General features: G+C 51.4%; 9 protein-coding genes across 9 annotated transcripts; 6 read left to right on the top strand and 3 right to left on the bottom strand.

The window, feature by feature from the left end:
• Positions 1 to 103: 103 nt before the first annotated feature.
• On the top strand, positions 104 to 3,518 carry LCP9604111_8374 (uncharacterized protein; the record flags this gene model as incomplete). Its single annotated transcript, XM_039076510.1, has 2 exons — positions 104 to 702; positions 764 to 3,518. 2 exons carry the CDS (start codon positions 104 to 106, stop codon positions 3,516 to 3,518), a joined length of 3,354 nt encoding a protein of 1,117 aa, XP_038925580.1.
• A 1,130-nt stretch (positions 3,519 to 4,648) lies between these two features.
• Positions 4,649 to 6,273, top strand: LCP9604111_8373 (phosphatidylinositol-3-phosphate-binding ubiquitin-protein ligase; the record flags this gene model as incomplete). The annotated part of the gene is made up of 2 exons (XM_039076509.1): positions 4,649 to 5,659; positions 5,713 to 6,273. The coding sequence occupies 2 exons, from the start codon at positions 4,649 to 4,651 to the stop codon at positions 6,271 to 6,273; spliced, it is 1,572 nt and encodes a 523-aa protein (XP_038925579.1).
• Positions 6,274 to 6,626: 353 nt separating this feature from the next.
• Positions 6,627 to 9,569, top strand: LCP9604111_8372 (putative C6 transcription factor (War1); the record flags this gene model as incomplete). Its single annotated transcript, XM_039076508.1, has 5 exons — positions 6,627 to 6,631; positions 6,792 to 6,814; positions 6,909 to 8,085; positions 8,140 to 8,423; positions 8,476 to 9,569. 5 exons carry the CDS (start codon positions 6,627 to 6,629, stop codon positions 9,567 to 9,569), a joined length of 2,583 nt encoding a protein of 860 aa, XP_038925578.1.
• Positions 9,570 to 10,470: 901 nt separating this feature from the next.
• LCP9604111_8371 (uncharacterized protein) lies at positions 10,471 to 11,733 on the top strand (the record flags this gene model as incomplete). The annotated part of the gene is made up of 1 exon (XM_039076507.1): positions 10,471 to 11,733. The coding sequence occupies one exon, from the start codon at positions 10,471 to 10,473 to the stop codon at positions 11,731 to 11,733; it is 1,263 nt and encodes a 420-aa protein (XP_038925577.1).
• A 284-nt stretch (positions 11,734 to 12,017) lies between these two features.
• LCP9604111_8370 (transcriptional regulator family TF) lies at positions 12,018 to 13,538 on the bottom strand (the record flags this gene model as incomplete). The annotated part of the gene is made up of 6 exons (XM_039076506.1): positions 12,018 to 12,148; positions 12,199 to 12,298; positions 12,351 to 12,457; positions 12,507 to 12,974; positions 13,034 to 13,301; positions 13,350 to 13,538. 6 exons carry the CDS (start codon positions 13,536 to 13,538, stop codon positions 12,018 to 12,020), a joined length of 1,263 nt encoding a protein of 420 aa, XP_038925576.1.
• Positions 13,539 to 13,945: 407 nt separating this feature from the next.
• Positions 13,946 to 14,289, top strand: LCP9604111_8369 (uncharacterized protein; the record flags this gene model as incomplete). The annotated part of the gene is made up of 3 exons (XM_039076504.1): positions 13,946 to 13,979; positions 14,041 to 14,123; positions 14,194 to 14,289. The coding sequence occupies 3 exons, from the start codon at positions 13,946 to 13,948 to the stop codon at positions 14,287 to 14,289; spliced, it is 213 nt and encodes a 70-aa protein (XP_038925575.1).
• Positions 14,290 to 15,606: 1,317 nt separating this feature from the next.
• LCP9604111_8368 (putative MFS transporter Fmp42) lies at positions 15,607 to 17,772 on the top strand (the record flags this gene model as incomplete). The annotated part of the gene is made up of 3 exons (XM_039076503.1): positions 15,607 to 16,018; positions 16,083 to 16,245; positions 16,293 to 17,772. 3 exons carry the CDS (start codon positions 15,607 to 15,609, stop codon positions 17,770 to 17,772), a joined length of 2,055 nt encoding a protein of 684 aa, XP_038925574.1.
• A 725-nt stretch (positions 17,773 to 18,497) lies between these two features.
• LCP9604111_8367 (uncharacterized protein) lies at positions 18,498 to 20,349 on the bottom strand (the record flags this gene model as incomplete). Its single annotated transcript, XM_039076502.1, has 2 exons — positions 18,498 to 19,230; positions 19,286 to 20,349. The coding sequence occupies 2 exons, from the start codon at positions 20,347 to 20,349 to the stop codon at positions 18,498 to 18,500; spliced, it is 1,797 nt and encodes a 598-aa protein (XP_038925573.1).
• Positions 20,350 to 22,506: 2,157 nt separating this feature from the next.
• On the bottom strand, positions 22,507 to 24,416 carry LCP9604111_8366 (putative acetamidase; the record flags this gene model as incomplete). The annotated part of the gene is made up of 4 exons (XM_039076501.1): positions 22,507 to 23,330; positions 23,386 to 23,856; positions 23,918 to 24,321; positions 24,376 to 24,416. 4 exons carry the CDS (start codon positions 24,414 to 24,416, stop codon positions 22,507 to 22,509), a joined length of 1,740 nt encoding a protein of 579 aa, XP_038925572.1.
• Between the last annotated feature and the right edge of the window lie 31 nt (positions 24,417 to 24,447).

Genomic DNA, 24,447 nt, shown 5'->3' with positions numbered 1-24,447 from the left:
GGGTGCGCGCGGTGGACGAGACCCCGACACCGATCCATTGTCAACACAACGTGGATTCGATCATCTACGCCGGGGGTTGACCTCCCCGAGGAGGTCATCCCGGATGCCCGAAGTGGACATGCACGACTCGACGGAGATCGAGCTGGACGGACATTCATCATCCTCTCGACGGAAAGCAAGCAGGCGGCCGCGACGCAGTGGATTACACATTTTGCAAGGTCGGCCGTGGCCCGACACTTCGAAACGCCGAGCACAACCATGGAGTTCGGTGTGGTGGATTGCACTGCTGTACTTAGTGAGCTTTGCATCGCCAGGGGCTGCTGTTCTTTTGGACTTTGAAAATTGTCTATCAAAATCCATCCTCGAGTCCGACCCTCTACAACTTCAATTCGTTCCTACCAACGTGTCCGTCAAATTCAACCTTACCAACCCTCTACACCCGCTCGCCATCACGGTCTATGGCAATGTGTCGGGAACCACGTCTCAAACCGCAGACTATCCCGCACCCGATTCCTCTGTATGGACAAATCCCAATTGGACCGATGGGAAGATTGAGGATGTGAGCACTACCAACAACAAGTACAGCACGCTGATGACGGATCTCAATGTGCTTAGCTTCACGCCCTTTAGCAATGCCTCTCGTTTCCGTGACGCGGTCACTCAGGGCACCCTCCCGCTGGGTCCGGTCTTTAATTACAATATGTAAGCTATTGCAGGAAGAGAAAGCTCTGCGATTTTTAACTAATCCCTTTCTCTTATGCAGGAGTGATTTGACCACATTACGAGCGTTCTCGGTTCAACATGATATGCTTTCAACTTACCGTTTCGGAACTATCACACCCTTATTGATAGTTCGCTCTGGAGATGCATCCGCCGTTCAGCTCGCCTGCGTTTTGGTGAACGCGACGCCGGACTTGGGAACATCTCTCAAAAGTGCCATTGCCTATGTGCCTCTCATCATTTTGATACTGGTGGGAATTGCGACCATCACGGCCGCCATGTTTAGCCCTTGGGGCACAACCGATCTATTTCGGTGGACAAGCAACTACGGCCGCGATGAAGATGTTCTCCGACTTGTCACTCCTGGATTTGCAGATTGCCTGCAATACCTTCAATTCATAGTATTAACGGGCTCGCTTTCTTTGAATTACCCAGGTTTCTTCCAGCCTATAGTGAGTCAGGGAGCATGGTCGACTCTCATGTTCAACCAGAGTTTCGTCAGCACTGAAATCGGCCGCGATCCCGTTGTGGATGGTCTATATGCCATCAATGGAACGTATGGCCTCGACCGAATGAACCACCTGGTTGGCATGGCCTCATCTCAGGATATCTGGCCTGGTATGATCATATGGGTGCTGGTAATCATGGCTTGTGTGACGGTGGTCTTCCAGATCGCATTCGCGCTCCGATGGCTGTATCGTGAGTTGGCAAACAACACCGATCAGGATCTGCGTGCCAGAAACATGCCGTTCACCATGGGGAATCTCATTCGCATTGTCTTCAATTTTCTTCTCTTGCCAATCGTTTCCCTTTCCTTCTTCCAATTGGTTATTGCTCGTCAATCAACCGCTTACTGTGTTGCTTTGGCGGCCGTGGTGATCGTTATTATTGCTTGCTTCGCGATTTGGGCTATCCGTGTGGTCCTTAACACTCGACCCAAAGCTCACCTTTTCGATGATCTTCCTACAGTGCTATTGTATGGGCCGCTCTATAATACATACTGTGACGATGCAGCAGCCTTTGGTATCGTCCCAATTGTATTGAACATCGCTCGCGGAATAGCCATTGGTGCTTTGCAGCCGTCTGGTATCGCCCAAGTGGTAATGCTGGCCATTTGCGAAGTTGTGTCTGTACTAACCCTGCTGGCCTTCCGACCTTTCTCAAGACCAACCCACATGAACCTGTATCACTGCCTCTTCTCTATTGTGCGTTTCTTGACAGTTATTTTGAGCGTTGTCTTTGTGCCGTCATTGACACTTTCGGATGCGGCCAGAGGCTGGATCGGATATCTGATCCTTGTGCTGCACGCCGTGGTTCTCATTTTCGGGTTCTTCCTCAACGCAATGCAAACCTTGATCGAAGTACTGGCAAGACTGGCTGGTGCGGGCGGTGCCACTCGTGGTGGCTTGACGAAGGTGCTTGGCATGCGCCAGCTCTCGAGGCGCACTCCGCGACGTGATCTTACTCGCCAGAGTATGGGTTCGGAGGCTGCTATGCTTGGTCACGGTGACGATCGTATGTCATCTCAGTTTGATGGATCGCGTCCTCGCAGTCTCTCTGGGAGCTCTGGTCTGCTTTTGAACCGTGCTAGTGATGGCAGAGTCAGCACCATCTATGATTATCCCAGTTCGCAAGGAGGCACACACAGCCGTGCTGCTAGCGGGGGATTCCCCACACCTACCTCAACCACCTATCAAGGAGCTGGCTTCCCTAGCTCGCCCAGTAGTGGTAAGATGATGGGAACAAACCCTCGTGATCCCTATTACCGGCCACCTCGCCCCGGGCGAAGAACGCCCCCAGCAAGTGGTGCTCTCGCGAAGGGGAAGAGCCCGTCAAGAGGCTTCTTGAAATCAAAATCAAGCCGCCGAGCAGTCAGCATCGATGACGACCTGGGAGATGGCATGTCTGGCCGTGCTACACCAGTTCCAGCATATCTAGCAACGCCGAAGGATGATATGGAGCTCGATACCCCTCGCAAGCCGAAGGATTATGCTGTTCGCGAGGTTGATTTCTACTATGGTGTCCGAGGCCCACCGCTCTCCCACAGCGGTACGCGAAAGTTGAAAACTGGCCCAGCCGACCCCACAGGTCCAGTCTCGTCTGCGACGGGCTGGTTCCGAAGCTTGCTCCAAGGGAAGACGAAGGACAACGCCAAAGGATTTGAGGTGGTCCGAAGTGCTCGTGCGCCTCCTCCAGGTCTATTCCCGAGAAGAGACGACTTTAATGATCCTTATCAGGATGATATAGGCATGCCATCAGCCAGTCATTCTCGGGAAGTGTCTACCGGCAATGTTCCCTATCAGGATTCGGACAATGACCACGACCCCGAACCGTCATGCCCGCCAGTACTGCCACAAATTAATACCTCAGGTGGCGGTGGTATCGAATTGCCCAGTCGGACGGCCTCTTGCCACACACAGGCGCCTGGTGACCAAGACGCAGGAACTGCGGCTGGCCTTCCAGTTGTGACCGAGACCCTGTCTCACAACTCTGATATAAGCCAGCACTACGAGCACTCCGAGCACCATCTCCAGCCAGAAGGCTCCACCACCGCGCGCCTGCCTTTCAGCGGAAGTAGCTCGCCATCTCGTGAACGAGGTCTGTCTATGACCTCTACTTCAAGGTCAAGATCAAACGCCTCGAGCCAGCAGACGGGTGCTCGACCCTCGAGTCTGGGCTATGTACCTCAACATCGCGCGCACGACCACATCCACGAGGGGAGCCCCGACGAGCCATCCTTTAAGGGGAGCGCAGCAGAACTTGTCGATGAAGCTTCGCTGGGCGGGCACGAGCGTTAAAAGTATGAAAAAGGCAGTCACATATGTATTTTGAACCACTATATTCGTCTTCTTCGATATCTACCTCTCTCTATCTCTGTCTCATGGATCTCCCGCCACTTATTCCTCATCTATGGATATCGTCACCACCATCTCCTGCCCGAAATACCGGCGAATTGATGCCACCATCACGAATCTCCTTGCTTCCTGTGCGTCTATCTCTTGCTTTGTTTGTCAACCTAAAATTGCTGCAACGGCGTTTTATCTCTGATCCCGAGGTACACCTAATGGGGAGTGAACTCATTGGCTTCTTGCTATCTTCCTGGCTGTCGCTGAATCCAGACGACATGCTGTTTTCTTTTGGAGGCTTTGCTTCTTTCTGTATCTGTCTCTTTTCGCTCTTCTTGTATCAATCTTAGGACACACTAATGCCGGGATCATAATTAATGAGGACTTTTCATTAGCGCACTCTCTTAGTGGTAATAATAAGGTCTTGATATGTCTTAGAACTAGTAATAGTTCTCAACTATATAAGCAACGTATATCTTCTGTTGCAATTATCAATTGAACTATGGGAGGCTTCGAGCAGAGCGGAAAGAAACAACCGAACCCGATAGCACGCGGGCAGACCGGGCCGATACCGTCAATCGCCACCTCCCTCACCGCCCGCCCCACGATAACAGCCTGTATCTGGGCCCAAACATAACGCTTGCACCATTTCCTCTCTTGTCTCTGTGAGTCAAGTGTCAATATCCTTGTTTTCTTCTTTGCTGTTGCCATCTGCTGTTGCCATCTGCTGCTGGCATCGCTACTGTGTTGCTGGCATCTGAGAGCATAGTCACAAGACTCTCAGCCTCATCATCTCCTAAATACGACCCAATCAGCCTTGGCTCCATGATAAGCATCATCCTCACACTCCTTAATGTGATCTTCGGCAAAAAGCGTCAACGTCATTGAAGCTGAGCCCAGGATTGCATAAAAGGACCTCATCTCCTACACCTATATTCTCGACATCCCCGCCATATATTCCCCTCGTCATCGCCACTCGCCACCTAGTTCATGAAGACTGTCATTCCAACGGCCGAGATCGATCTCGTTGCCTCTGTCGGACAGAATATCACAGAGGATCTATACCGTTGAACTTAGCAATCATGCCTGGGTCAAGCACGGCATCTAGCTCGGTTCAGTCCAGCTCCCCGCCGAGGATGCAGGCAGGCACGAGGCCGGTCGAAAGACCAGAGGGGCACGGCACAACACAACCTAGAAGCTACAGCGGCTATGAAGAAGGCAGCTCCAGGACGAGAGTCTTTCCCATTCGCCCCAGGTCAGAACGTAAAAGACGATTGACCAGTACCGGCGAGGATGCGAGGTCGCAATGGGGACAATCTGGAGGCACGGCTGGACCGGCCCGAGACAATGGGGGACCCTCCAGAAGTATCTTGCCGCATAGATCTGTCTCGATGGTATTGCCTTCGTCTCGTACTAGAACTTCTATATCCACAGCACCTGGCTCGTCATTTGCAACAGCAATTGATATCTCTTCCTCTCCCCCAGGGACGCCTCGTTCCTCTAATTATGGCGAACAACTACCGGGTTTCTCTCGACGGGAGCATCCAACACCCTGGATTAATCAATCTCGCTCCGTTGCATCTGTTCACAATGATCTACACCCACCATTTATGGATATGGCTCTCCCCAAATGGCAGGCAGATTCGGACGTGTCAGAATGTCCGATCTGTGGGGTAGTATTCAGCTTCTGGCACAGAAAGCACCACTGCCGAAAGTGTGGAAGAGTCGTGTGTGCATCATGCTCCCCACATCGGATCACAATTCCTAGGCAATATATTGTCCGCCCTCCTGAGTTCGTTGACTTCCTTCCTGATTCCCCGCCAATTCCTTCCAACTCTCCATCAGTCGTCGATCTCACAGGCGATGACCCTGTTATATCATCATCACCATTATCATCACCATCAGCATCAGTAGCAGCAACAGCAGCCACACTCAACCCTGCTCTTGGCGGAGGCGAAGAAGTACGACTTTGCAATCCATGTGTGCCAGACCCAAACCCGAATCCCATTAGCTACAGTACCGTGCGGGCACACGGCCACCGACCCACCCATTCTCTTTCATCCACTATGGCCAACACATACCATGCCTCATCGGTAAGTTCTCGCCACTTTACTTAATAAAACCAAGCTGACAAGAAAACACGCAGGGTCCAAGCAATCCCGAAGCTCGTCAGGAACGACGAACTGTGGGTGTAAATGATCGACCGCAGTTCTTAAATGAGTTGAACTCGCAAACTCGCCAAGTTCCCTCGCCCACCGCTGGCATATCCCGACCACATCGTTCATTTTCCAACCGCGACGGTAACCCAACCCGCGGACCTGCGTTGAACGAAGATGATTTCTGCCCCGTATGCAGACGTCAATATCTTCCACTGAGTCCTGAACAGCCTCTCGAGGCGCGCCAAGCTCATACCCGAGCGTGCATCGAGGGTTATTTGAGACCAACTGCCCCGCCCCGGACATCATCCTTGCAACATGATCATCCACTGCCCCATCCTCCACCGGTAGCCCGTATGCTTCCCTTTGTGGCCACGGAGAAAGACTGCCTCGGTGAGGATGGCCAGGCGGCAGAGTGCACGATCTGTATGGAGGACTACGAGGTTGGACAGACCCTGGCCCGCCTTGAGTGCCTGTGCAAGTTCCACAAGCACTGCATTGTTGACTGGTTTGAGAGGAAGATGGAGTGCCCTGTCCACAAGTTTTCCTAATAGGGTGCACATCCATCTAATATGAATTTCAAGAAATATTTTTGCTAGCTTAGCTTTTTGCTTTTTACTACTTTTGGCTCACGGCGTCTGGTATTTTGTTTCTTATATCCCGCTTAGCGTATCAATGAATCTAATCTATTTTATCTCGAAACCTATCAGATGCTGATGCAGATGCCGAGGGTATGTAGGATCATCAGTCACGTGGCCCCTGATGTTAGTTGAAACTCAAAAATCAAAAGCACTTCACTTCACTTTTGGCCCCAAAGTGAAGAGCAAGTCAAACAGGACCCAGTGGTATTATAAGTGAGAGGTAAGCCTGGTGTTATGCATTCCCCTTACTTGACATTATTCCGATGAGGTATGTTGATCCTCCACATCGGTGGTCGGTGTTTGTGATCACCGTCCTCCGTTTTCTCTTGTCGCACAGCCGAGGTGTCAGCAATAACCACACTGAAAATGGGATACCGAGCAATCACGTCTACTGATGAAGAATTGGAATTAACGCGAATTTGTAACAGTGATAGGTCCCCGAGCCGGTATTGTAATCCCGCACTGCATGGAAATCGATCCGCAGCTGCAACACGCGGACCCTCAGCGGTCTTTTTATACACCGATCCGACCGACAATGAGCACAGGCCCGGAATACCCGGAGCCCCCATCACACGCACCCCTCAACCCTTACCCAAGCCGGGATACACATGGTGATGGACGCGGACACGAACATGGGCCTAGGGACACGCACCCATCATTCGGGATGGGCCTAGACAGCAACCAATCCCCAGATCCGCATGACCCACCAGGCGACGCCAAACGGTCGCGTGCATGCGAGCCATGCCGACAGCTGAAAGTGCGCTGCGACCCAGACCCGGCGCACCCGGAAGGGTCATGCAAGCGGTGCGCGAAAGCGCGGCGGACGTGTGTTGTAACTGCGCCTACGCGCAAGCGGCAGAAAAAGACCGACAGTCGGGTGGCGGAGTTAGAGCGGAAGATCGATGCTCTGACGGCGACGCTGCAGGCATCAAATTCCACCAGTGCGCTGTTCTCTGGTGGAGCGGGGCAACGGGATGAGCAGCTTGCTGGTCGAAGATGGATTGCTGGGAGCAAGCGACAGCATACCGGCGAACTCAAGGATCCCTCTGGTGGGCTGTTAGCGCCGCGGTATTCGCGGCCGGGTAGTCCATCTGCAGAGCAGATTCCTAGCCATGCATCGAAGCATTGGCGCAGACCTGTTGGTGTTGATTCTGCGCCGCCGCCGCCAAAACATGAGGCCGGGAATGAGTTTGCTGATATGATCGATCGCGGGATTATAGATTACAAGACTGCAAGCGCAGCGTTTGATAGGTATATCCACCAGATGGCGCCAGAGTTGCCTTTTGTTGTTTTTCCGCCGGGGACTACAATGGGCGAGGTTCGCCGCAATAAGCCTTATTTGTTCCTTGCGATCATCGCGGCTGCGGTTGCCGTCTTCAATTCCGACGCACAGCCGATCCTCGTGAATGAGACATATCGTCTGATCGCCGAGCAGGTTGTTGTCAAAGGCCAAAAGTCGCTTGAGCTGGTTCAGACTATAATGGTCTGTTCTATCTGGTATCTCCCACCCGATAACTTCGACGAGATCAAGTTCTATTCTTTGATCCATATGGCGGTGGTCATGGCAATGGAACTTGGATTAAACCGTCGCATTTCCGATAATAGACGCAGCTTCAGCGTGATCCGCGAACTGATCATTAAAAAGCCGACGGGTCCGGCATTTGATCCAAAGGGACCGGAAGCAAGGCGAACTTGGGTTGGCTGTTATTTCTTATCTGTCCAGTGTGTTTCAATCCGGGTTGTTATGGTATGGAGATCGCAAGCTAACTTTGGCAGGATGTCGGCGGCTCTGAGAAGAGTACACTTGGTCACCTGGCAGCCGTATATGGACGAGTGCCTTCAGATTTTAGAAACCCACCCGGATGCCCTACCCTCCGATCGAAACTTGAAATGGTGGATAAAGCTGGGATCGATCATGGAGGATGCTGGAAATCTCTTCTCGGAGGAGGATCCTGGGTGCATTACCACCTTCGCGGACAGCAAGGTTTGGTATAATATTAAAATGTTTGAGGATAGATTGGCACAATGGAGAGAGGAGGTCCCACGGGACGTTTACACTGGTAAGCGCTGATCTTGAGAATATTCTTTAATATTCTGCTGACATCCTTCTAGAGCCAATGGTTCACGCAGAACATGTCCTGAATCTCTTCGTCCATGGATCTGCAATGTGTGTGGACTATAACACGGTCAACAACTCTCCATCTCAGGATGATTTGCATAACTCATCGATTGCGATTGATGCGTTGAGCACGGCCATCCGCTGCATTCACGAGAGTCTAGATGTCATTTGCACCATCAATATTGACCGACTTATATCCTTGCCTACGACATCCTTAGCGCGGACATCGTATCCCGTGGTTAGTTTGATAAAAATATACTCACTGTTCATGTCGCCGGACAGTCGAATTGGTCAGATTCTCGACGTGCAGAGTCTCAAACTCGATTATTATTTGGACAAAGTCATCGCGCATTACCGTGCCGCCGCTGCGCGCGATGGTGGCCGTGCAGCAGCGAGATTTGGAAACATAATGGTTCTGTTGCGCAATTGGTTTATCAAGAAGCGCGACCAGGGAGATCATGGCCGGGAATTGAAGGAGGTCTTTTCGAATGATCAGAAATCCTCCGATCACCGGCAGGCACGTCATAACCCTGATACCCCGAACGCGGTATCTACCAATCCAAGAGCGCGGATAGCACCGGGCATGACACCCCTCCATTTCCTCAGCGAAGTAGCCATGGGCGACCCAGCGCACCGAGCGAACAATTCCAACTCCCAACGCTCGATAGCCGGACAATCTTATTCCTCAAACCACAGTCCAAGCTCAACAGTCAACCCAATGCCAACGCCAAGCTCATCCAATTTCGTGCCAGATCCACCCCAAACCAGCTGGTCATCTAGCTCATCATACCCAACCACTCTCCCGAGCTCAGACTCGAACCATATCGAGACGAGGGGTTACTACCAACCCTATCCATCCACCGAAATCACACAGAATTATCCAGATTTACCATCGAGTACCCAGACTCAGGGATACCCTGACATGTCCACCGTGGCTGGAGTGCAGCTTGCTCCTCCGATGGGAATGGCACCCGAGGTAGGCATGGACCCGAATTTCGGTGATCCTTGGTTTACGTTAGGGAATATGATGGACGAGGGACTGTTTACATTCCCTCTTTCTTTTGACGGGAATTTCGGATTGTTTTAGTCGGCTTATTGTGGTGTCCTGTCTCCTTTGCTCATTATACCCGTTGTTGTTTCGAATGTATATCAATTTCACTCATCGCAAGATGCATCATCTTCGAGGGATAGGCTCGGAGGGAAGCCATGCCTTTTCGCATTCAGTCACTCTCGTAAGGGGAACACCAAATCTAACTAGGATTAGTGAATTACGAGGAACACTTCATCTAGGCAGTAAGAGTAAGGCTTATTCCTTAGGAATAGTCTAGTGAACAGTATAACGGCAAGCAATGATTTCCTCTGATGTATTGAGAACGAGAAACCTACGCGTTCTCGGCTACGGAGATTTACACCCCTCATGTATTCCGTGGGACTCGTCAAATGGCAATGAGAGCCACGACTTCAGGAACGTCCACGAGAAAGCCCGGTTTGATGTTTGACGCAGACCTACATGGACCTCATACATATGGTAATGTCATGGTCCCTGTGGTAGGTGAAGCACCATCTGCTACAGTACCCTTTGCCTGCGCTGTCTCATGGGGGCTACGGAGGGATGGTGGTCAGAGGGATGGGGAGAGGAGAAGAAGAAGAAGAGAAGAGGAGAAATGGGGGGAGGGGTCATTTTATACCTCAAGCCCATGTGCCTTCCTAAAGTGCGACAGGTCCCTCGCACCTTCCCTGGCAATGTCAATGTCACATGTCACCCATGTGGATGATCCGATATAAACATCCCAGGTTATATCGACATCAACATCCATTGAAATTCGTACGTCTCGGAGAATTGCATTCTCCGCGGCTCCGTACACTTTCAGCACAGCTTCGCAATCAAGATCTACTATACATCCCACATTCCAAACCAGAGCAATAATATCCGAGAAGAGCATATCCTATTCGTGGCCTGCAGTCAATTTGACCTGCCTCCAGTCAAAATGGCCCCTCATGACCCCAACCGTGTCGCTAGCATCATGCTCTCATGGCACTCGCTCGAGCTCATCTCGTGCACCAACCTTCAAACCCTATGGGCCGGGTATGGACAAATATGCGCTATCACAGCGCGAGCCACCACCTCCCAAGCAGCCGAACATCTCAGCAAGCTGTGCGGGGTAGAGCCTGGTGTTGTGGGGACGACGTATCCCCTTATCCTGAAACTCATCTCACCGCCCCGAAAAAGCGCCAGCACTGCAGACGAGGGCCATCTACGGAAAATGCTGAGCTACGAGGTGGAACAGTACTTCTATAGCGAAGTAGTCCCTCAGCTGAGCTGCAACACAGCCATAGCCAAATGCGTTGCCTCGACGCGCGACATGGACTACTCGGCAGACTCGTCGGAACTCAGCGGTCTTATGGCTACGATCATGGTTGATCTGCGTCCTGAGTTCCCCATCGCGGGTGAGAAGAGAGGTGCGCTGAACCGCGCACAGGTTCGCGCAGCGCTAGACTGGCTAGCTGGATTCCACAGCTGCTCAAGGAAACTACTGCCATCTAGTCTTGACGGATATATTCTGCCGCCGCTTGAAGAACGCAATAGAAGACAGAGACAGAGCCCAGACAAGGATGTTGGTAGCGGGCTGTGGCTGAATGGGGGGTATACGTACCTCGCAACGCGACGTAAAGAATACGCATCTCTTGCACAGGACACGGACTCGGAGTGGTCAGATGCGCTGTGCAGGGTATCGGAAGGGTGCTCACTATCCGTGGCGGAGATGGTTGCATTGTTCCTAACGCCCTGCGGGAGGGCAATTGAGTCTTATATTCATGGCGATGTCAAGTCGGAAAATCTTTTCACGACTACTAATGGAGACAAGGTGGCCTTCTTTGACTTCCAGTATGTCGGGCTCGGTTTGGGAGTCTGTGACCTTGCCAAATTGTTTACCTGCTCGGTTCCGCTGCATATGCTAGTTGATGGAAATGGGAGTTTGCCCGCACAGCTGTCAATGTGCGATGCCGAAAGGGCACTGCTAGAGCGATATCGTATGAGTCTCCTCCAAGATGAGGAATCGGAGGAGTCAGAGCTATACGAATGGGAAGCGTTCAAACGGCACTGGGAGACAGCTTTGGTTGATTGGTGTAGATTCCAGGCTTCGTGGGGATTTTGGGGGAATACTGAGTGGCTTGGGGCCCGTGTAAGATCAATCTTGAATGACCAGGAGTGGAGAGACTGGCTGTATCAGAATATCCGTGGTCGAGTGTAGGATCATATAAATAGAAATGCACTGTGAATATATCTTCAACTCCATCCAGCTTTTGAATAGTGAAAATGGGGAGATCAGCGGTTATTTGACCTTCCTACTTACCAGTTGTTTGTATGACTTTTGCTTGATGATTCGAGATAGGTCCTGTTTCTTATGCTGTCGCAGAATGAAAATGTAGTATGATCAGATTGGTGGAGCTGCCTGAGCCTCACAGCACGATCAGCGCCTAAGAACAATTCTAATTGGTCTATATCATATTATATGTAAATCAACTGGGTATATAACTATATCGGCCTCCACGCTTGCATAACCTGGTTGCGCATATATCCCCACGGCCAGCCGTTTTCCCTTTCAGTTCGACGAAGGAGGTCAATCAGCAAAGTTTGTACAACAGGGTCTTCCACCCATGAGCCGCCTGTAGGCATATTAGTAAACTCTCCCTCATAGAATGCGAACAAAACATACAGGCAAAAAGTGCGTGACAAGCCGTGATACGCAGTGAAGGGTCGTCGTCGGCAGATGTGGCGATGCCGAACATAAAATTAAGCGTTTCGGCCAGATCATGCTGTCGGAGTCAGCATAAAATCGAGGTGTTTCAGGGGGGGGGGAAGACAAACCCTTAACTTGACAGGCTGCTCTAAATGCAACATACTCCGATCATAAAACTCAAGTTCGCGAATGAGCACCAACGATTTAGTGAGACAGATGTGCTGGACCGCAGTAGCTAGATCCAAATTAGCACCTCATCCCCAACGCAGGCTTATATCACATACCATGCCACAGGCTCGTATACCACGCAACAGGAAAAGGTTTCCCATTCCCAGGATCCGCCGGCGAGATATGCAACGGCACAAACGTATCCGGTCGACCAAGCTCCCACTCAAGAATGCGGTGCCTGAGCGCAGCCTCCCCCGCACTGCCAAGTCTACCGTCATGGCTTCGGCCGGAGATATTATAACAGAAATCGATAGTCTCGGCCAATAGCCAGATTGCCCGGTTTGTCCAGTCTCCGTCGCTCAGGGCAGGTTTGGCGGCCCACCATCGTCGCAGGCGGTCATCGAACGGCGCGAATGTTAAGCGGAGGCATTTCTGGTACGTGAGCGCGAATTGAATATCTTGAATGACATAGGCCCAGAAAGAAGCCGATGCCAGTCCGCCCGAGATAGCTGAGTCCACGTGGGAACTGATGTATACCGAACCGGCCAGGAGATGGTGTTGTTGGTCGTTTGGGGGACTATGGGCTGTTGAGTGCGTTAGCCGGGGGTAATTATTTTGCGTTGAAGATTGGTGATCCACGCACAGGAGATTGATTCGAAAAATCGTAGAATGACGGTTGACGAGAGGAGGATGTCGATTCCGATTTCGAACTCGGGCTTGTCGAGGACCGGCAACATTATTGAGATACAGCGCTCATGATATCCGTGTGCGACATCGCCGGCGATGGAGTTGGTTGTTCGGGATAGGTGACATGCTGAGACTGCGAGACAAGCATACAGAAGTAATGGGGATTGGGTCGCGCGCTCGATGACATCTGTTGAGAAGTGTCGGTCGGGATTGAATGCATCGAGCTGGGCTGTTAGTGGAAAGGCGGCGAATGTGATAACAGACCAACTTACCCACGGCGCCAGGTACTTTTGAAAATGTCGCAACAGAAAGGCTTCAGTGACATTGGATAGCCTCGGGTGGCCAATGGGCGTGGGCGTGGTGGTTGCACGTGACGAATTCCCAGAATTCGATCTAGAGCCCAATTGAGATCCTGCAAAGGCAGGAAGGACGAGGGTTGGAGTTGCCAATGAATAATCCATCGTCGATGGAGGCGTGGAATTTTCAGACGATGACCGTGAAGTCGACGCCTGCCTTGTCACAGGTACAACATAGTATTCCGCTGCCGTCTGATCTGTTTCGTCCTTGAAGTGGACTACAAGAAATCAGTATAGGAAACAGACGCGGAGAACATTCCACATACAGCTGGAGGACGTTTCAACCCAGACCTGGTCGTCCGGGAAAGCAAGATCACTCTCGCCATATCTTGGAGGCCCCTTTCGCAAGGATGGGTTCTGGCCGTGTCGGAAAGAGATCTCTTCAGATTTGCCGGGGGCCGGCACACATTCGCGACCAGAGCGTTGACAGCGGAGACATTTCGAACCGGATTTGTCACCTAATTCTGTTAGTGCCGAGAGCAGAGATTCGGAGTAGGCAACGTACATTTCAGATGGCGCAGACGACATGTGAGGCTGAAACGACGGGTTAGTCGAGGTCGAGTACGCGTAACGAATCACAAGAACTGACCATCCCCTCATTACGCAGTCAAAAAGTACAATCGCAAACAAGGAAATCTTCCAGAAAGCATATTTGGAATACCAGGCCCGAGGGTGAGATATGTAAATAGGGTAAGTCGGCCAGTCCGACTATCAAACTCAACCATGATGTCTATTGGGAGACTAACCAACGCCCACCCAGGCGAGATGGTGTGGGGACCGAAAATTTGGCAGATCACTAACGGATTGCGTATTATTTTTGGGGTTTACCAGCGGCTACGTTTTAATTGGAGATTAGTTCGAAGAGCTTAGAGCTAACAGTGGTTGAAATGTCGAATAGCGGGTTTCAAATGTACTGGAAATTAGCTCAAACCATATCCCGAATGTGGAAACGTTCAATATCCGAGCTCATCACGGGTCTGAAAAAGGTCCAATTTCCACGGGAGTCTAGGCAGCCTGGCGTTGGTCGTGGTTGGGCGGCTGGCTTCCCCACATATCAGACTAAGTTTCATCGAAAAGATTCTGATCGTTTACCTAAGAAAAGATCCTGTGACATGTCATGGAAGTTCCGGAATCGGGTTCTCGGCATGATAGTTGGCCGAGACATTGGAAGTTGCACTCGGTACGGAGGAGTTTGACCGGGCCTGTTTTATCCTCTTTGCCTCTTTTCCTTTTGCCTCGTTGCCGTCAATTGTGTCTGCAATGTAGAGAACCTATTCCGAAAGACCCCCTCAGAAGGTATCCGGACATAAATCGGTATAAATCCGGGGCTGATTGTCAGGTCAGAACTTAAAACCTTTCAAGATAAAAAGACAAAGCGTTCGACAAGCAACGGGAACGAAATTAGAAACGAAAATAAGAACGAGGTTAGTGTTGAAGTCGTTCGGGGTCTCCTTTGCCGATTGGCCTCACCGGTCCTGGTTCAGGCACCGTACGGTCCAGCCACATGGTACGGAGGACCGACATGGATCACTCACAGGGACCTTCTCATCCCATGACAAGGTGCGCCGGCAATCTCCGTGTGAGGTAGGAGTACCAGGCCTTGATCAATCCTGGTTGTCGGTGGATCTTCGATGAAAATGAGATTTTAATTCCAAACCCGTGGAAACCCTGTCGATCTCAGAGGCACTTCAATATGTTGTACGCCGAACAGACGATCCCACACCTCCCGATGCTATAAAGTTAAAAACGGTCCAAACACCAGACAAATGGGATTTGCATATGTGGGGGGCTTTCTGTTACCAGCTGCCTCTTTCGGCCAAATGCTCCGGGGCGAAAAGCCACTTGCATTATTCATCATTTGATCAGCACCAGAAGTTTCAATCCACGGTTGAATTGGAGCAGGAACAGGAGAATGAACTGTGTGGGGAGAGGAAGAGAGACAAGAGAGAGGAAGGAGAGTCATGTGGTGCCTGAAATTGGTGCCTGAAACTGATACCTCCAAGCCTTGAATCCAAGGCATCCATGCATATCCCAAACCAAGCTATTCCAACTTCGAGGTTTCTTATCTTTGGAGCTCCCTGCTGGTCTCGTAGCCCCTGAAAAGCTTGAATTAAACAACTGTTTCCGTTCACTACTGTGGTGAAACTGAGTCAATCCCAAAATATAATGCCAAATGTCCCTAAATCGCATCTCCTTCCTTGAAGGATGGGAACGCAACCCCGCGGCCATCCTCAGCCACCCTGGATCGGAGGATTCGGACCCCGACTCCTACCAGGATCTGCCCGAGGGATCCATTTCATCTTCATTTCCCTCCACATACAGCAGACTGAATTTCAACCCGTATGCGGGGCCAGGCTGGAATGAAAGCCCAGAGGATCCACACGAGGATCGATCCTCGTTTTTCGGGCCCTCATTTCTGGGCTTGTCTCCGACGACTACCCCCGAAGGACGTGCGGGTCCGGCTCCAGTGCCGGGACTGGGATCTGCTGAGCGGACTGCGCATGATTCAGAGACGACCGTTGCTCGCACGCCGCCTTGGGCCGATACTACTGGTGCTTATGAAGTGAGCGCTGCTAGGAGGATTGGTAGGTTGATCGAACTCGCATTATACTTCTTTTCATATACAGTGGCATGTTAACATTATAAAAGCCCAGGTTTGCACGGCAGTCGTATACTGTTTTCTGGCGGCCGGGGTTGTTTTCGGCTTTGCAGCTCTCAAGCCCATCCTTATTCGAGAGAAAGTATATCGCGACCTCTGCTCCCAGGCGGAACTTGAGAAAGATGTCGATGTATGCTATGGGCAAGAGATTCGGTATGTTTCCCCCGTGGTTGAAGATCACTCTTACTTACACGCAACAGGCTAAACTTGATGTTTACTATCGCCGCTGTAGTAACCAATGTCTCAGCCCTACCTGTAGGCACAATCCTAGACACGTATGGACCACGAGTCAGTGGAATCATCGGCAGTATCTGTCTCACCATAGGAGCAGTACTTTTTGGGACAGCCAACAAGCTTCCATTCGATGGATACATCCCGGGTTACTTATTCCTAGCACTGGGCGGGCCATTCGTCTTCATCCCATCCTTCCATCTATCAAATACATTCCCCAAACGATCAGGCCTGATCCTATCAATGTTGACAGGCGCCTTCGACGCTTCGAGTGCTCTATTCCTGCTTTTCAGGTTGTTGAACGAGCACACGCATGGCGTCGTATCAATCGACAATTTCTTCGCCGCATACCTCATCGTGCCGGTATTCATCATCGCAGCACAGATCTTGATAATGCCGTCAACATCATACAAAACCGCCGGCGAACTCGTGCAACAAGCCGAAGCACAGGTCGTAGATGAGATGCGCGATCGCATAGATGACACGGTCAATGACCGCAGCGAGCGCGAGCGCCAGCGTATGGACAGACGACTCCGTCGCCAAAGCATCGTCAGCCAGATCCAAGGTCTACTAGATGATGGCACAGCATCCGTAATTTCCGGCAATGGCATCAACGACTCCATCTTCCACACGAACATCGACGCCTCGCTCGACGTAAATACCACCACAGGAGTTCACGACACTCCAACACCGCCCTCCCAAACGCACCAACAACCAACCGCTCCTCATCCAACACCAGGCGGAATATGGGGCGTGCTCCACGGCCATAGCGCACTGTACCAACTACGCACACCATGGTTCGCACTAATAACAGCCTTCACTGTTCTAATGATGCTACGCATAAATTACTTTGTCGCAACGCTGCGCTCACAATACACCTACCTGCTCTCGGCCGAGAAAGCCGCACAAATAAACACAACATTCGACATTCTCCTACCAGTCGGCGGACTCGTCTCCGTGCCGTTCATCGGCACATTCCTAGACGTATTCCAGACGCGCACTGTGCTCTTCATCCTTGTCGTGTCGGCGACCGTCATCGGCGTGCTGGGCTGTATACCGCATCCGACCGCGGCCTATGGGAATATCATTCTCTTCGTGCTGTACCGACCGTTCTATTACACTGCTGTATCGGACTACGCGGCCAAGGTGTTTGGGTTTGCGACGTTTGGGAAAGTCTACGGGCTTATTATTTGTCTTGCTGGTGTTGGGAATTTTGCGCAGGCGGGACTTGATGCGCTTACGTTGAGGGTTTGGAGGGGAGATCCTGTGCCTGTTAATGTTGGACTTACGGTGCTGGTTGCTGGGGTTGGCAGTGCACTTGTTGGGTTTGTTGCTTATCAGACGAGTGTTTTGAGTGGGAATAAGGGTGACGGTGAGCATCATCAGGATGTCAGGGAGAGGGAGCCGTTGTTGAGGAATGAAACACCTGGGAGAGTGTATGGAGCTTGATCTTATGGGCTTGATATGACGGAGGCGCCTTGTTTGTATTAAGTATCTAAGAATGATTATGAATGTGAATGTGATTGGATATGAGGATGGCACATGGGAGATTTAAGGATATTTAGGGAAATCCTACAAGCACTAATACGAGAGGACCATAGCAATGAAGACTGGAATATGAAATCTGGAGACGTGAACATTAGAACGTTATGTATTATATCTCGAATGGTTGCTACCCAAATAGAGATGTACTATATACAGATGTACCCAAACATCCAAAGACGACAATAGGGCGCGAGGAAGCCACAGCCTATGCCAGGGCATATTATAATCCAGATCCAGACCCAAGAGTGGATCTATTATATCCAGTGCAATCCAAAAAGGAAGAAAGAGTAGTGCCCGGGCCCGGGAGTGTTTGTGACAGTGTTCGGGTTTCACAGCACGGCGAGTTTAGGCAGGTTTACGCAAAATCGATATGCCCAGTGGGTATATCTATGTATGCCCCTTGTCCAAGTTAATATCGCTGGTGATTGCGATGATACAAGCCCAATATATTTTTGTATGTCCATTTCAAAGAAAACCGAGGATGACAACGATAGTGAAAATGAGATTCGAAGGACGGTGATAAGAAGGCTGGTCTGCGTCATTGCAGCTCACGGCAGATCCTGGGAGGAAGCGCGTGTATTCGCGCTTCATGAGGTTCGGAGAGATTCCCAATGAGGGAATTGGGCTGCTCATTGGATGGCATAGCTATATTTACTAGCGCCCTCCTGCCAGAGATCCTCTGCAGCGCGGTCACAGGCAGCTTCGTACCATAACATAGTTGCGAGGACGGATTTGATGCTGGCCCATGAATTCAAGCCAGTCCTGCGAGTTACATCTCCCAGAGCAGAGGCAAACCAGGCGCGCTCGGGAGCATCGTTCGCTGCGATACCGCCGAGGGTCAGGACCCAGATGAGAGGGACGCGTGTGGATGGTGAACACCACAGCTCTGAGGACGAGGGTTTGAAGAGGACGGCCTGTATAAGGCGCGCCAGGGTACTGAGGGGAGTATTCTGGGCGGGGATTGGGAAGAGAACGCCGACCCCGAATATTAGTGCCGCTAGACGGCAGGCTTCATAGGTGGCGGCACGCGTGGGATGAGAGAAAAAGGTGGAGATGTCTGAGGCTGGAGAGAGGGAGAGGAGGGTATGTTGGGTCAGGTTACGCTGGTCGGCGAGCAAAGAGGTATCTGGTGTGAAATTCAGGCTCGCTTTAATGATCCCGATATAAGTGTGCACCGCTTGGAAGGCTTCTGCCATTTGGTGGGTGGCGCCAATTTCCTGCAAACGGCCGAATCCCTGGTCGACGTCTGATGGGCCGAAGCCGAGCATTTCTTGGACAGACCAGCCTAATCGGGAATCGGCAAGGGGCCAGAAATCGAAGCATGGGTGGACGCAGAGGACGCTGCAGCTCATGATATCCGAGCTATGAGTGGTCAGTAAGGGCAGTCAGTAAGAAACCAAAAAGAACCGAGACATACAAGGAAATTGTCGCGGCGAGACCCTCTGTGGGGATATTTGGCAATCCACCTCGCAGTTTGACCAACTGCAACAGTCCTTTGATATGGATCATATTCGGTGGCAGACAGCCGTAGACATCAATCCATTGTAGTCGCAGGAAAGGCGGATTAAACGGTGTTCTGCGGTGCTGCTGTACCAATTTCTCCTCTGCCTGATGATGAGCCATGCAAATGACACTGAGGAGAACAGCGTCGCTGACCGCGCGATCGGGGTCACGAACAGCCTGGTTGATCAGCTTGATCGATTCCATTTCACACAGCTGCAGCGCACGACGCTCTCTCTGACCAAATACGGTACCCGGCACCCAGTTATTCTGCCATTGTACACGGAGGTGACACAGCGAGCCAAACATGAAGGCTGTAAATAAAGCCGGGTCCGCCATGGACAGATCAAACCATTTATTAGCCGCAGCTCTGACATTCAGTGGCCGCGGAGCGAGTCCCGGCCACACAACACCCGTAAGATAGCGCTCTGACAGATTGATCATCTCTGGCTCGAAGCTCTTCGGGGCGGGGTATGTTGCAAAGGGGTCGAAGACTCCAGAGAGGTTGCGTTCAAGCCGCTCAGGAGAAGAGCGATCATTGAACCGGATGACAGCCAGCGCCTCCGAGGAGAACGTGGTCACGGTACTCGCATCGTCGCTGCTACTGCTATCACTGCTATCGCTGGCCTGGGATGGCGGAAACGGCGAGTCTCGGTATGCAGCCTGGTTGGAGCGGGAGTTGTGCGCAAAGGTGAATTGACCGGGGTTGCTCCCCCGATGGGAGCTCGAGGGACGCGAGACGAGGGTATAGGAGGGACCGGGACCAGGACCGGGACCGGCGTGCGCAACGGCGGGTAAGGCGCGGACAGGTCGGATGCGTGAACTGGATGATTCGCCTGCGGATCGGTCCTTTGTTTCTGAAATCCAGCGTCCGACATGGGCACGCACCAGACGCTGGGCTTTCAGTCGTTCGGTCTCGGAGGCGGGTCTAGCATTGACAAAATGAATGCTATCCTTCTTCTGTTTCTTTCTTGACGACATCACCGGCTCGGCAAGCGGTGAGAGATATATGTAACAGCTAGATCCTGCATGATCTTTCCGAAGGGGAAAAGAGGTTGAAGCTCAAATGGAGGTTTAAACAAGGTGATCGGTTATTGATATTGACAGCAAAGCCCTATGTAGATCATATCAGACAAATTTGACAATTTTTTGTGACTTTTGACAGCCTCGAAGATGTTTGGGAGTGGGGAAGAAAAGGGTAAAGAGGAAGAAGCTTGGGAGCTCCCGTGACCGCAGATCAATCGCGTACTTTTACTTTTATGATACTCCTTTTTTATTATATTCGATAATTCGGTTCTATTATTTGCTTCCAGGCTCTGATTCAAGGATTCTATTACTAGTACGTGCATTCTGACAGTGGTGGAGTCTTCTGCATGTGTATAGTGACTCTATATTGCACGGAGTATTCTGATCTATTCTGTCTGAAGAGGACCTCCTTTCATAGAGCTCAAGGAAAAGGACTCCGAATAGCCGTTCAATACGAAGTCGATCCTGAAATAAGATTGCCAAACAGGGGGTTCTCCTTTCAATGTTCTTGGGCCCAGTCATTCCCCGGGAATCCTAGTATAGTGGACACATAGAATGTCAGACTATTGCCACAGCTTCTTTTATTTCCATGGATGCTATGACACTCTTCTACGGTACAAGCAGTCCCCGTTGCAATTCTATATCCCCCGCGGTCTAGATGTCTTTGTTCGAGGGGAATTCCTATTACAATCCGTGGTAGTGGCAGGGTACGTTGAACTGCCATATCACTACATTATTATATACGGAGTGCGTCAATGCTCGACGGAAATATGATTCCCACGGGGTTTGACCTTTTTTGATAGGCCTATGGAAAAGAAGGGAAAAGAAAAGTGGCTCTGATAGGTGGGACCCCGTCGATCGTGAGGTTAATCATCTTGGAGTGGCAATTCCAGTGAATTCGACGGAGTAAGTCTATGTTGTAGATACTTGGAAATACTATTCATTATGTCTGATATAGAAGCACATTGTAATTGAATTGTTACATTTAGCCTCTTTATGCAATTTACATGCTAACCTAGTCTTTCTTTTCCACGTTTGCCTTTTCCCCATATTATAGAGCTTCATTGTTCCTCTGATGCAAGCCAACCGGAATATGAGACAATACGTGCTTGATTATGAGTCCAGTCAGCGGCCTTCTGGTTATCTACGGAATACTCCGTATTCCGTACTCCATTCACACCTCGAGTGACGAGTCTCCTCGGCCGAAACGGCTAACAATCACTATGTATTCCTCCTAGTGAATGCAGAAATTCCTTTAGCTACAATTTCCCACCTGTAAACACCGTGCTCGGATCCGCTAACCCGCAGTTTGTGACAGTAAAGCCCCGGTTGACTCCGACGTCCCCTCATCTTCAGTCCTGCCGTACCGAAGATCTGCAGGAAGAATATACGTATAGCACCGAGAAAGTACGTGAAGAAAGGCTAGTGGAGAGGTCTAGACAATACACAGCTAATCAGCGTGGGGTTTGACGCCTGACATGAGGGATATATGATATGTGATGGCATGGTTAGGGTTAGCGCTGACATCAGGTAGGGTCTGCATCGACTAAGACTCAGGTGACAGGTCCACTGGCATTGGCCCGTCGATCGACGAGAACATATTAATATTTAGCTAGTCCGAGTACGGAGCTGGAAAGGATGTGTGTGGGGATATAAACGATTGAAGTAAGAAATAGCGAATTGTCGAGTTCACACAAATTCGGCACGAAAGGCCTTTCCCGTGCAGATCGACGAGAATTCCGTGCAGATCGACGGAGACGAAAACCCAAGAGAATCCCCACAGACATGTCAACAGGCCCCCCGCATATCACCACGCATAGCGCCGTTACACTGCATTTATCCCCGTCACTGGAGGAATTGGAGCTGTCGAGAAAAAAAGGAGAGAGAATTAAATATTCGGGAAGAACGGTGAACTCGACCTCGAAGGATTTCATTGTCTCGGCTCCGACGCCGCTAAGAACCCAATCATCCTATTGACAGCATACGAGACTATACCAAATACGATCTAGCTACATCACTGGCTGCATGCACTAACGGGGGGATAATATAATATACTCCGGACTAGTCCGGAAGATCTCCCCATCGAATTAACGCATTCCAGGCTAGTCCAACTTAATCAATTTCCAACAGGGTATATCGACAGCTCTCACTGGTCTGTGGATCATGATACTGCTCTAACGCCTTCTCCACAGCAGCCATGTAGCCAAGGACATGCTCCTCCTCCCAGCGGCGACCGACAACCTGCACGGCAGTGGGGAGGCCAGCCATCTTGGCCGAGTCGTAGTGTTTCCATGCACCCCGCGCGATGCCGTTGTCACAGCCCAGACGCTGAAGGACGGTTTTGTAAGGTGCGTCGAGGGCGTCGCGGATAGGGTCTACGTGGCCGACAGGGATAACACCGGAGGAGTAGTCGAGCAAGTTCCACAGGAAGGTGTAACCGCACGAGGAGACGGCATCGTGCATGGCCTTATGCGGGAGAGCCGGGGTAGCGTTGACAGGGCACAGAATGAAATCGAATTGTTGGGGCTCGGCGTCCCACCACTTGTGCCAGGCGGCGCGGAACGCTTCGCGCTGGGCGGTCAGGGTCCAGACCTGGGCGGAGGACTTGGGGCCGAAGTCGCGGATGAGAGTGGCGGTGACCTTATCGCGGCGAATGTAGCGCACGTAGAGGTAGAAGAGATAGCGGAGTGGACGGGGGAGGTTAGCGACGCGGGTAAGTTGGATGGCGCCTGGGTCGGAGGGTTCGAAGCTCTTGAGGTTGACGTTGAAGTGATGGCAGCCATCTGAGTTGAGAAGTTGCGAGGCGAGATTTAGACCCGTGAAGGGGTCTGCTGTGGGTGGGGTGGTGATTTCTGAGACTGTGTGACCGGCTTCTGTGAGCGCGGCTACCGTTGTTGTGATGGCGCGCTTAATAGCCGGGGTTGGGGGGACAACACCTAGAGATTTGTAAGTGGGCTGACTTTGACTATCAGGGTGAGTGTCGGTACATACCATCGGAGGTCATCACACCAATGCGAAGAGGTTTATTTTGAGCCTCAGACTCGACCTCGCTGCGCCAGGCAATGGGGTGCACAGTATGCTCATATTTCCAGGGCTCCATACGGATAATCGCACGAGTGAAGTATGTCAAATCATCCAACGTACGGGCCATAGGACTAAAGACACTAGGAATGCCCTCCTGGCCGGGCATGCTGGTGTTCACGCCGCCCTTGGGCCAGCGGCCAGTGCTGCAGCGGAGCGAATAAATACCACTCCAGGCGGCGGGAACGCGCACCGATCCAGCAACATCGGATCCAATACCAATGCGGCCACCCTGCGCCAGCAACGCTGCCTCTCCACCGGTTGACCCACCGGGCGAGTATGCTGGAACATGTGGATTGCGGCATTGACCCCAAAGCCCGTTATCTGACTCGAAAGAGAGCAGGGTGATTGGCAGAGCAGTCTTAACGTATGGGACAGCGCCTATGAAAGTCAGTATGTAATCCAGCTCCCAACGAACGTGTCTTAAGAGCCATAAGCTTACCGGCGTCCTTTAAGAGCTTCACCATAGGCCCATCTTCCAAGATAGGCTTTCCAGCCATAGCAGCATATCCAACAGTTGCATCAAATCCCTTAACGTGAACGGAATCCTTCAACGAGACCGGAATACCAGCCAACGGACCCTTCAGGTTGATTTCTGACTGCAGCCATGACTCGGCCTCGGGCAGCATCAGCTCGGTGACGCAGTTGGTTCGCTCATGAGCCCTTTTGGCTACCTTTCCATAGGTGCGGAGGACATCGAGTGCGGAGACATTCGAGTCGTGGACATCGTGAACAAGCTGCGCGATAGGCTGGTCGATAGTCTTCCGGTCCTGGTCGGAAATGGGGAGTTGATACTGTTGCGGAAGACCTGCAAAGCGGAGTTCTCGTTCGCTTTGTTTATGGTTCCTGTAGATATTAGCCCCGGATCATGTAAGCTCGAGAGGAGAAAGGCAAGCTTACCGTATGCGACGGTAGGCGAAATAGTCAAATGGAGGAAGCATAATGTCGGTGTGATACAAAGAGGAGAAGGAG

Source organism: Penicillium roqueforti, assembly GCF_015533775.1.
Source record: "Penicillium roqueforti strain LCP96 04111 chromosome Unknown scaffold_32, whole genome shotgun sequence".
Classification (NCBI taxonomy): Eukaryota; Fungi; Ascomycota; class Eurotiomycetes; order Eurotiales; family Aspergillaceae; genus Penicillium; species Penicillium roqueforti.
The sequence above is the reverse complement of the archived record's forward strand: the minus strand, read 5'-3'. Positions and strand labels throughout refer to the sequence as shown.